The 13,293-nt window shown below is 30.8% G+C and overlaps 1 protein-coding gene across 2 annotated transcripts in view; it reads right to left on the bottom strand.

Moving 5' to 3' along the window:
• The window catches only part of LOC143044740 (guanylate cyclase 32E-like), a 109,307-nt gene that overhangs the window by 6,784 nt on the left and 89,230 nt on the right, over positions 1–13,293 (bottom strand). For both annotated transcript variants that reach the window (XM_076216865.1, XM_076216866.1), the window contains exons 14-16: positions 12,671–12,742; positions 11,252–11,414; positions 637–786 (exon numbers count right to left, since the gene is read on the bottom strand). In XM_076216865.1, coding sequence (XP_076072980.1) covers positions 637–786; positions 11,252–11,414; positions 12,671–12,742 — 385 coding nt within the window. The remainder of the gene's footprint in view (positions 1–636; positions 787–11,251; positions 11,415–12,670; positions 12,743–13,293) is intronic.

Below are 13,293 nucleotides of genomic sequence, written 5' to 3'. Positions count from 1 at the left end.
CTGAGTATGCGTAACATATTTGCCACTGGACTATAAACAAATAACTATCAATCACAATCACTTTTTTTGTAATTAGTAACTTAAAGAAGACATATAGTGGATTTAATCCCCCGATACACTTCTTACAATCTAATGCTGATAAACCGAACTTAAAGTGTTAGTAAGAGTCAGAGTGTGGTCTTTGATACTGAGTCTAAACATTAAATGAAGTTCCAGTCAGCATGCACCTAGTACCTTGATAAAGCTATATATCGGCTGATTAAGCTCTCAACAGTGACCTATCGTTGTTAATGTTTGTGTCAATTGGTCACTTGTTAAGAGTTGTCTCTTTGGCAACCATACCACATCTTCTTATTTTTATATGTAAATATTTGTTTGGCTCCATGCTGTGTTCTATTCAGGGTTTTACAGTTCTGATATCCACATGAAGGTCATTGAACATTTTTGTCATTACTTATTTATTCATAAAGCACAATTTTCGAAAACATCTAATATTTCAGCTTATTTTTTTTCTAAATGTAAAAGTTTGTTTTCTGCTTTTGTTGTGCTAAGCTCTGTAGTTCAGTTCATAAGGAATACATTAGTTTGTAGATAACAACAACAATTTTTTTCAGTATATTTTGTATTGCATATTACCTTGTGGAGACATGTCCATGTCGCCATATGGTCCCTTACGACCATGGATTTCATAAAGTATGATGGCAAAGGAATAAATATCCCCTTCTAATGTACCACATCGGGGTCTCTTCTCCATTCTAAGCAGCTCAGGTGCACACCATAACAGATCTAAACAGACATTAAGATTTATATAGTTTAGGAATCTAGCAGTTATAAAGTGATATGTACGATGTTTTTTTTGTACATTTAAAGACATTTTTTTAATGTTAATATGTAGCTAACATAGATGTGTTGTCACATTTTATGTTAACATGGAGCTTAAAAAAATCAACAGTACTATACTGCAGTTATCAAGTCAAATGTACGATGTTTTATTTGTACATTTAAGTACAGCTCTTTATAAGAACCAGGCAGAGTGCGATAAACAAAGGTTTCAGATTTTATCTATAATTGGCCTAGTAGAAGCAGTAAATGAATACTGCTCAAAAAATAATTTTAAGTTGGAAAATATGAGTGTTTGCCATGGTAATTTTTCATTAATGTTCATATGTAACATTGATACAACTTGGTTTAAGCTTCATTTTAGTGAAGATTGCATGTCAACCAAATTTGTAAATTCAAAAAAAAAAATGCACTGTAGTTATGAAGTTTGGATACTTATTTACCAAATAAAAGTAGAAAAATGCTTGGGATTTTCTTAGTTTTATCACCATAGCAACTGATTTTTTCCTTGGAAACGGATTTTTTATTTGCAGAATATTGCAGTTTAAGAGCTTAAATGTCCTAAATTTTTTCATAACCAATAAGACAACGCAAACTTTAAATTACTATCGTCAAGTGTTGTTGACTTCAATTGTTACCACCGAAACACGTATTATCCATAGCAGCATCCACTCTGAAACTGTATAAATAGAAATTGATGTAAAAAAAAATACATAAATAGAGGGTGTTTTTTCAAATTGGGATATGACTGCATGCTTTGCTTCACTCACAGTCTTTTCTGTTCTTTTCATAAGGTTCAACAAATGTAATATATAATGTAATATTGGGCTTGGAAGATTAGAAAAAAAGGGAGGGATAGGTTTATTTTTTTAAGATATCATACATGTAGATTCTTGAAAAGATAACGTTTGGTCGGAGAGCCTGATCATAAATAGAATCATCTTTTTTTTCAAAAATTTGATAACATCGATAAAACTTGGTTTTAGCTTCAGAGCTTAGTTAAGGTACATTGTAGTTCGCTTGTCATGTTTTGGGATTTTTGTTAGATTTTCGGAAACCTCAGGTTTTATTCATTTGAATGCTTTAAAAAAAATGGCATTGACCCCCATTTATCTTTTTATAAATCTTTTACATGTATAATGATAAGCCATCTGTAAAAGTCTTATAAAATTTCAATTATTCTTTGATAGTTTTTGAGAATGTAAACTTGACAACATGATAAAATAAAAGCTATGAAAAGTCAAGACAGAATATTTTCCCGCCAAAATTTCAATGGCTTATATCTCGAAAACAAGCACACTGACCTGTATATTTTTTTACTCTTTTGATTCCTTTATTAATCCCCTATCGATATTAACTAGTTAATTAATTTGAAACTGTGAAAAGCACTTCCTTCAGATTGCAGTTTAACCCGACTTTAGATTTTTTGTTAAAATATACAAAAGATATACAAAAAACACATATTTTCATTTTTTCATCATGAAGTTTTGTGAAATTATCAATTTTTTTCATGTGTTTTTTTTTTATTGCAAAGTGCAAATAAGATAAATAAATAGTTTTTTCACATTGTAGTAACAAAGTTTGCATACTACTTGACCAACATAAATATAATATTGTGTGGAGCTCTCTTGAATTTTATCACCATATTAACGTATTTCCCCCCTTGGAAACAGAGTTATTATTTGTTGAACTCTGCAGTATAGGGAATTCAATGTTTCCAATTGTTTCCAAACCTTTATGAAAATACATAGAAGCTTATATGTACTCTAAATCTAAAATACAGCGATTAAGTCTTATTACAACAGTTGTCATGGTAACAAATATAACCCATAACAACATCCAATCATAAGATATAAAATATGATTTTGTGTTAAAAAATACTTATAATTATGTTAATAATTTTCATTTTTCTAATGGGAATATAACTGCATGCTTTAATCTGTTTAACTCTCAGTCCTGTCTTTGCTCCTTGAGAAGACTCAACAAATTTGAATATATCGTGTAATCTATAATTATTCATGAAATGTTACTAACAGATGATGAACTTCATGGGGATTGCAATAGCACATTCTAGCTTTGTAAAGGTACGTATAATATTTGAAAGTATTGCTCCGACAATATAATGTCCTTAACAAATGGGAAAAAAATAAGAAATTTTGGCAAAATTCTAATTTTCCTAGCGAAATAACTCTCAAAAATTTCAAACAGCAAGAGACTCAACTTGAAATCTCACTTAAAAATATAATCTTACAAACCGGTAATAGAAACATTTGGTTTAAGCATTTCCAAACTGAAACAGATGTAACAAAGACAGATAGATGGATTGACAGACTAAAAGAAAACATATAAAGTAATGGTCTTTTAAAAACATTTCACACATAACAAAGGTAAAATCTCTTTGCTATTACTGTGCTACAATCAGGGTAATGCAATGCAAAGGTGTACATTAACTACCTCAGATATACAGCACAGTTCAAATGTACTCATACCTTTAGGGGCTGATCCTCGACTTCGATAGTGGTGTAATTCCATAAAATAAAAATAAACAGCTGCACCATGAGCGCAAGTTATGCCCGTCGTTTTTTCAAAGAATAAATTTCAATAACTTCTCAATGTCATATCACAAATTCATGAAATCTAAAGGAAGGCTATGTTAATAGATATAAACCCAACACAAAAGTTCGGCCGTTAGGTTCATGTTTGAATTTTTTTACATTGTTTTTTTATGGACCTTTTACGGCTAACTATGCGACATGGCCTTTGCTCATTGTTGAAGGACGTATGATAACCTATAGTTGTTAATTTCTGTGTCGTGTTGGTCTCTTGTAGAGAGTTGTCTCATTAACAATTATACCAATTCAATTCAAAGTTTTATTGCCATATAAACTTTACAGTTTGTGACATATAACAACAACAAAAACAAATAAAGACAATAACTAAGTAACTCAATATATATATATACAAATTCAGGTAAATATTAAAGGGTCCCCTGTCCTCAGTTCCATTGACTTTTTTATAAAGGATCCTAGTTTATTCACTTGTGTTGGTGTTGATGGGTTAAGTATATATATAACTTTGTCATTGTCAGTGAGATTAGCAAATGAATTACTTTCTCTGTTAATGCAATTAAAATATATTAATCTAATATTTGAATTATGAGAACAATTTATTAAGAAATGTTTCTCATCATCTCGTACTTTGCATTTTTTGCAAAGTCTCTCTTCGAGAGGAATTTTAAAATGCCTTCCTTTTTCAATTAATAATGAATGGTCACTGATTCTAAGTTTTGTAATTAATTTTCTAAATTCAAAGTTTGGGTTAGAGAGGTAAGGTTTGATCAATAGATTTGGCTCAAGTATTATACCACATCTTCTTTTTTAAATTACCAGAAAAGATAAAAAAAAAAAAAAAAAACTAGAGGCTCTAAAGAGCCTGTGTCGCTCACCTTGGTCTACGTGCATATTAAGTAAAGGACACGGAAGGATTCCTGACAAAATTGTGCTTTGGTGTTGGTAATGCGTTTGCATGTCTTTAAAACTGTACTGAACAATCTTGCTGCTTACAATTATCTCTACCTACAATGAACTTGGCCCAGAAGTGACAGTGGAAAATATTTTGTAAAAAATTAACAAAAATTTACAAAAAGTCATGAAAATTTTTAAAAATTGTGCAATAACTCCTTAAGGGGTCAATTGACCACTTTGGTCATGTTGACTTTTTTTAGCTCTTACTTTCCTTTACATTATTTATCTCTATCTATAATAATATGCAAGATAATAACCAAAAGCTGCAAAGTTTTCTTAAAATGACCAATTCAGGGACAGCAACCCAACAACAGGTTGCCAGATTGATCTGAAGATTTCAGAGCAGATAGATGTTGACTTAATGAAGAATTTCTTTCATAGCAGATTTGCTCTAAATGCTTTGGTTTCAGAGATATGAGCCAAAAACTGCATTTTACTCTGTGTACTATTTTTAGCCATGTCAGCCATCTTGGTTCACAAGCGGGGTCATCGGACACATTTTTTAAACAAGATACCCTAGTGATGATTGTGGACAAGTTTGGTTAAATTTGTCATAGTTTCAGAGGAGAATATTTTTGTTAAAGTTAACGACGACGGAAGCAGGACGACGACGGACGACGCCGGAAACCGGACGCCAAGTGATGAGAAAAGCTCACTTGGCCCTTTGGGCCAGGTGAGCTAAAAGTCTACATGAAAGTTGAAAAATATAATATTGTATGTATGACAAAAAAAAAAGGGCTCCAGAAAGGTTCTCTTAAGATCAAATGGTCACTTTTAGAAATTTCTCTAGTTAACCAGGCAATTTAAGGCAAATTATACAGTTAACAGTGACAACAACAAAATTCAAACTAGATCTCTGTTTTGTTGTAATAAGCATTGTGTATACATGTTTCACCAGATTTTATTGAGGCAAACTAAAATTAGAAAATGGAAACCAACTTTGTGACGAATAATGTACTGACAGAAATGTACTGACAGACATGGGTTAAACCTACTACAACCCCCCCCCCCCCAAAAAAAAAATTGTGGCGCGGCCATAAAAGTTTTAATTTTAGTTTTTGCCCTTCAACCTTAAATCGATCAAATGTGTGCACAATGCGTGGGACATTGGAAATTTATTCTTTTATTCCACATGGGACACTAAAGTCATTCATGAATGATTACAACTTGTTGGGACTAGAAAGCATTGATAATTACAAAGAAAAATAAGATTGGTATGTACTGCGCTGTTTTTGTGTTGCAGTTAATTGAATAAGACCATGTGTTGAATTTGTCTTCAAATTATTACTGTTATTAATCTTGTATTTATGCAGACATTCTCAGCTTAGTGGTTCCATTCAAAATCTCTGGATTAATGCAGTCTTTTATAAAGGTTACAGAGACAGATACAGAAAATAGGGGCCTAATTCATGTAAAGGTTAAAAAAAACGTTGAGAATAGCAAAACAATTTTTTTGAAGAATCAACCTAAAAAAATGATACCTATTTACATGTTTACTATCTTAAAGGAGAGGAGGGGGATTTCAGAAGGATAAGAAGTGTGCTTCAGCTGAACCCCCCTCCACCACACACACAAAAAAAAAGATATAATGTTATCGGAATCTTGAACTTATGAGATATATGTAGAACGACGCATAGTAAGGAATGTTTCATAATTGATACAATTATATTGCTTGATATTTTTGATTTGATAATTTTGCCGGTAATAGCATAATTATTTTACATGGGTTAGCACAATTCCAAATTAGCAGATGTATTCTATTTATTTGTCTATCTCGGAGATCATGAATTCCAAGTGCGGGATAGAATTACAACACAGGAGTTATTAATGATATGTTAATATTAAGAGGATTCCATTATACCGGACTTCTGATACTAGCGATCACCAATTGACTATTATTATTTTTTAAGTCACCACCAACTTAAAATGTGTTCAATTTGCCTGTCCGTCTATCCGTCCGTTCATCACACTTCAGTTTCAGTTTAGAAATGCTTTGACAAAATGATTATATTATTGGTTTGTTAATATTATGTTACAGGTCAATTTTGTGATTTATGCTGGTGGAACAACATCTCAGACGGGTGTGTGCCATAAGAAATTAAGAATTTTCTTACAATTATTAGGGCCATATCCATAAGCCAGGTTGGCCCAACTATTGCAATCCATAAAGTTCATCATCTGTTAACTTTCAAAAATATTATCAGATGATGAACTCGGAACAAAGTCCGACCAAACGCAATGAGCCTTTGAAGTATCTACTTGTATGCAACATTTAAAAAAAATCAACATACCCCATTCCCCCTTTACCACCACCCCCCCCCCCCCCCCCAAAAAAAAAACCCAGACAAGAATGTGAGTGAAGCAAAGAATGAAGTCATATTCCAATTTGAAAATTAACACCCTCTATTTATGTATTTTTTAACGAAAATTTCTATTTATACAGTTTTTAAGTGGATGTTGTTATGAATAATAAGTGTTTCCGTCGTAACAATTGAAGTCAACAACACCTGACGATATTAATTTAAAGTTTGCGTTAGCTTTTATGCATTTTCCTATCGGTTATAAAACAATTCAGGACATTTAAGCTCTTAAACTGCAATATTCGCCTAACTATTCTATACACATTTGCACTTTTCTGAAAAACACCAGAGAAAATTTGATAATTTCGCAATCTTTACCAAAATGAAGCTAAAACTATATCAATGTTTCATATGAACATTAATGAAAAATTATAATCAGACTCTGAATTGTGGAGATTTAGCTGATTTTTGAAGGATTTTACCACGCTTAACAACCAAAAATAATGTGTCCGTTACCATGGCAACCACTCATATTTTCTCACTCAAATTTATTTTTTGAGCAGTTTTCATTTATTGTTTCTATTAGGCCAATTATAGATAAAATCTGGAACCCCATATGTCACATGTATATGGCACTCTGCCTGCTTCTTATAAACAGCTGTACTTTAAAACAAAATACTTGCCAATGAGTCTTGTTGGATATTTAATGTTAATATGTAGCTAGCATAGATGTATTGTCACATTTTATCTTAGCATTTAGCTATATACAGATTTGTCGTCTCATTTTTGTGTCTTTTTTTCTTTATTCATATAAAAATGTTTTCTTTATTCATATAAAATATATGTTCAATACTTTTAAGGTTGTAATTTATCCTTTCTTACCGGATCTTTTTTTAGAGCAAAAACAATGTTCTATTGACATTTTTATTGTCCGCCAACTACATATAGGTGTTTGTTTGTGCATTTTTCTGTATGTATATTAGAGGCAGCAAATCTTGAGTAAAAATATATACAGCAGAGAAACATAAGAAATCTAGAACATCATATATATTTATGTTGGATTAATGTAAAGCTGTAGCAATAACTGAGTATGACAAATTATTGTTTCATAAACATTTGCATTGTGTTAAGATTTTGTATATAGTCAAATCTGTAAGACAATGGAAACGGTGCAATGTTCTTTAGCAGTCAACCATATAGAGAAGATCGTTTAGTGTACGTCCAAATTATTCGTAACAAATACTATTTGCTGTTTCAGTTTATAAGATCTTGTTATCTTGCATTTCATGTTAAAAAATACTGTATGCGATTTATAAAAATTAAATATTTCATGGAATTATCTTCTATAAGCAAGTGATTGTGTACTGAACTGTGTGCTTCTCTTAAGAATGTTATTTTAAAGAGATATACAAGAGTTATGAGCAAAATCAGACATTTAATGAAAAGAAGGGATATTAATTTGTGTAAGATGTATATATTCATAGATTAATCTAAGTATCAGCATCTTACCATTTATTTTATTCTCTGTTTTAATGACAACAAACAATATTTTTGTGTTAGAATTAAGGTATATTCATTGAACAAATATAAATATATAAGAAAATATCACAAACAAATTTTCTATCATTATCATGTGGTGGTTAAATAAGAAACATAACAAAAAGTAACTCTTCAATTATATGAAAATGTTCTTATCATAATTCTAAATTCATAATGAACAGATATGTAAAGGATAACAAATATTCTTTGTGTTAGTTTTGCTTATGTTTGTATGCATACGTTACCTGTTTGAATTAAAATAAAATTATGAGGATTTATTTTTCAAAACAAGACTTTCAAAGTATCTTTTTGAAACCCTTTTGTTACCTGCTGAAAAAAAAGAGTTTTATTTCTGATATGGGCTTAAACCCTTTTATTTCTGATATTAATATCATATGGGCTTAAACAAACTTACCAATGAGTAGATTTTACAATGATTTCTTTTTTTTTTTGAATTTTACAAAATGACGGAAAAATTTAGATTTCTCCAAAAGGTTAAAAACAAACTGTTTATACAACCCACAAAAACTTGTCAATTCCCCCTGCTGTAAACCTTTGACATCGAACGATCAGTTCCAAAAAGTCATACAGAACCCAAGTAACTTTTTTTATTCTGCTTAACACGTCTATTGTTTAGTCATATTTCATGCTATTATTTTTATTTTGATTCGCTCTTTGTTGAAACAATACGGTGACCCAAATTTGTTTCAACAAAGATGGTTTTTGGTAGCTGGTAGATAGTTGTGATCATACCAAACACAAGTTTTTGTTTCATATTCACCAGGTTACCTCAATATTAAAAACTTGGAACGCCAAACATATATGATACTATTAAATAATAAAAGTCTGCCGTTCTACCTAAAATTAATTTTGACGAACCTCTCTCATGTAATATGATAATATAACTGGACACATTTTACTGTTGCCTAACATAGGCTAGAGACCATCATGACATTTTAATTTAAATCTTAATAGGTTAAATTAATTAGTTTGAAGTGTGAATCATAGCTTAACTCTTATTTGGAATCTGATTACAGTTGACTAACTGCATATAATGACCTGCAACCATGCCATATAACATTTCATATTGCTTTTTTGTTCCGTAATTTGTATCTAGGAATTTTGTTAAATGCAATGAACTACGTGTTATTATCAAATAAATACTCATTACGCCGATAAAATTACATTTAATTCAATCGAAGCAGGTTCTAATAAGTAATCAGTGCAGTAAGAAGTGTATCTAAATTAAATTTGCAGTGAAGCATTGGCGCATTTAGTGCAAATTATTTGTTTGTCTTATACTTCCCTCGTCTGTGCAAGTATATTTGTATACAATCAATAAATCTCTGTGTAATGCAACATTGAATTGTGAAAGATATTCTTGTGCATTTTTTGTATTTTTAATTAGAACCGACACAAATTTAACTCAAGCCCAATAGTGCTTATAAACAATGTTTATAAAAACTAGAGGATGTGGTATGATTGCAATGTAGAAAAAATAATTATCATCCGGAGACCAAATGGCATAGAAGTAAGTTACTATTAGTCACCTTACGGCCTTCACCAATTTCATGTCGTTACAGTGTTTATTCTCTAGTTATACTTTTCAAAATTAGTACTCCACAAGCTAATAGCTACTAATCGTATTTTCCTACTTTAATGTTTAAAATATTTTCTCGTAATTTGTTTCCCTATTTCCAAATAAACTTTAACCTGGAATTGCCATTGCAACTCATCATAAAAATATAAGTCATAGTGGTGTAATCACCATTGTAAAATTCTGTTCACCTCTGATTACATCTATAACGAATCTATTGCTTATGAAGCGTTTTTTTACTAATTTTTATACGCCCGTTAAAATTTTGACGGTACGTATTATGGTATACAAATGTCCGGTGTCCGTCCGTCTGTCCGTCTGTCTGTCCGGCGTAAACATGTCGCACCGTAACTTGAGAACGACTTATCCAAATTTCATGAAACTTAATATAGTTGTTTCTTATAATGGTCAAATGATCTGTATACTTTTTGGTGAAAATAAGATTTAAACTTTATGAGTTACGGCACTTTGTAACTAAAACAGGGGTGTGTTTTTTTTACATGTCGCAACGTACCTCAAAAATCTCAAAAGCGATTCTTGATTACTGCTTAAAACTTTACACACTTCTCAGTTATATTAATCTTAATATCTGTATACTTTTTGGTGATGATTCAAAATTTTATTTTTGAGTTATTGAGTATTTTGTAAAAAAGGGGGAGGGTTTTTTCTACGTGTCGCGCTGTATCTCAAAAACTATTCATGATTATTGCTTAAAACTTTACACACTTCTTTGTTATATTTATCTAAAGATCTGTATACTTTTCGGTGATGATTCAAAATTTCATTTTTGAGTTATTGAGTATTTTGTAAAAAAGGGGAGGGGGGTTTTGCATGTCGTGTCGTATCTCAAAAACGATTTATGATTTTTGCTTACAACTTTACACACTTCTTAGTTATACTAATCTAAAGATCTCTATACTTTTTGGTGATGACTCAAAATTTTATTTTTGAGTTATTGAGTATTTTGTAAAAAAAGGGGATGTTTTTTTTACATGTCGCGCCGTATCTCAAAAACAATTTATGATTATTGCTTGAAACTGTACACACTTCTTAGTTATATTAATCTAAAGATCTGTATACTTTTTGGTTTGATTCAAAATTTTATTTTAGTGATATTTAGTTTTTTGTAAAAAAAAAAAAAAACAGGGTGGGGGGTTTCACATGTCCCGCCGTGTCTCAAAAACAATAAATGGTTATTGCTTAAAATTTTCTCAGAAACTATTGATGATTATTGCATATAACTTCCACACAAGACGTCGGGCGTATCAAGCGCTTATGGCGCAGCTGTTTATTATAACGGGGTGTTAAATTGAACAAATCTTACGATGAACTTCATATTATAACATACTTTGAGTGTCAAACTGTGTATAAAACAAAGATTTGACATTGCGGGGTATGTACACAGGGATTTTTTTTATTTGTTTGTGTGTGGTACTTGAATCACAACTTACTTCTGCAATAAGCATACTCTTCCAAGTCTTCTATTGCTCCGTTTAGAAATTCACACATTCCAAAATCGGAAATTTTCACTACCCATCGACTATCCACCAAACAGTTAGAGGACTTCAATCTGCCATGAGACTTTATTTCAGTGTTGTGCAGAAACATGAGACCCTACAATCACAGTAAATGAATAAATCAACACATTGTGCAAGCGGAAATTTTTAAACCTGGATTTTTGTCTGCAAAATAAATTAGGATTAATAGGAATAAATTAACTTTTACTTTATATGTTAAAAAACAATTAATAGACTTGCATTGAATAAATAGAAAAAAAAGACAGTCGAGCTATTTATTCAGATCACAAAATAATTGGTTAAAGCAATTTAATACCTTAAGTAATTTTTGTAAAAATTCATTGTAACCCAGCTGTAAATTATGAAGAAATTACGGAAAAAAGATTAGGAAGTATTTTGCAGATATGACAAAGTTCGTGTTTTGCTCTGTCAAACAATAGAAAAAATATCAGATGGAAAATACTATTAAAGAACTGTTATGTTATTAGGTATAACTAATTTGCTGAATGTATCAATGAAATATTGTTATTGATTGAGAAGGAGTTGCTAAAAAATTTGAATCACAGACTTCCCAGCTACTCACAGAAATGTTATTAATCAGATAACCAGGGGTAATAACTATTGAAGATGGTCTGTAATGTGTTAAAATGTATATTCAAATTCAAGCTATAATTAACTTAAAAGAAATACATAACGAAGATAATACTTCAATTCCAAATTAATTACCGGACTAGTTAAAACATGTATAACTCACATTCATTAGCAGAGTATACATCAAGTTTTTGTAACTTTATCAAACAGTAACGAGATCGGGATCAATGATCAAGTAACGCATTTCCAGAAAGAAAGCGTCTTTAATGGTTCTTAAAAAAATCCTAAATCTAAAATAAAGTAAGACTGAAATAAGCGGAAAACAATATCTTTAACGGCGATGTTGTTTTGTCAATAATATATGACGGATAAACTTCGATTTTAACAACATTTTATTCCACATCTTTCTTTTTTGCTTCTGTGTTATTTTTGTCGAAAAAAATAAGAAGATACCAAGGGAATATCAAGTAAAAGATATCATAATGGTACAGAAAATAACGTTTTTTGACATAAGCATGGAAAAGCATTTAGATTAAGGAATATATCTCCCTCATGAAAGTTATCAAGTTTTGATACATTGCCCGGCTTTGGCTAGCCTACACTAATTTTCCTTTTTTGTGTAAATCTCTTTATCTTTGTATTTAGGCTTTTCAAGTCTTTTGGCATCGAGCATCACCTAAGAAACATTATTGTCGAAATTCGCATCTTGTACAGAAAAAATTGGTACAGTTAATGTTATTTGAAAAATTTATAAAAACTTACTCGAATTATATCAAATACAATGGACGCAATGAACATTGAATCTAGCTGAATGTCATCATTTTCTAGGACATCCTACAAAAATAATAGAAGTCTATATTAAAACTTATTTTACTTTATTATATCAAATAATTATAATTGAAATCAATGTTTTCCTACAAGACATTTTCAAAAAAATATTATTTCATCAACGAAGATATACACACTATTTGTCTAAAGTTACAAAGTTGTTATCCTAAAAAAAACCTACAAGTTAATTTATTGTTGTCTCATAAATATGATGTTTGACAACAGTGGCAAACAGTGACGAGTTTTAAAACATAATAACGTCGTAGATTCTTGAAATGTATGGGTTCCAAGTCCTTCGTTGTATACCAAGTAGTCAATTCTAAGACAACCGTGTACAAGTTACTTATGTATTTAAGTATCTATGAACAGAATGCAGACACGCACATGGAAATTTTAAGAGAGGAGGAACATACCAAAGGGATATTCAACCTCAAATGTAGAAAACAAACTGACAATGCCAAGACAATTACCCATTGAGCGACCAAAAGACCAGTAAATTTTCAAAACACAACACAAAAACTAAAGACTAAGCAAAGGGCACTCTCATATTCGTTCAA

This window comes from Mytilus galloprovincialis, chromosome 9 (genome assembly GCF_965363235.1).
Source record: "Mytilus galloprovincialis chromosome 9, xbMytGall1.hap1.1, whole genome shotgun sequence".
Lineage (NCBI taxonomy): Eukaryota > Metazoa > Mollusca > Bivalvia > Mytilida > Mytilidae > Mytilus > Mytilus galloprovincialis.
The sequence above is the reverse complement of the archived record's forward strand: the minus strand, read 5'-3'. Positions and strand labels throughout refer to the sequence as shown.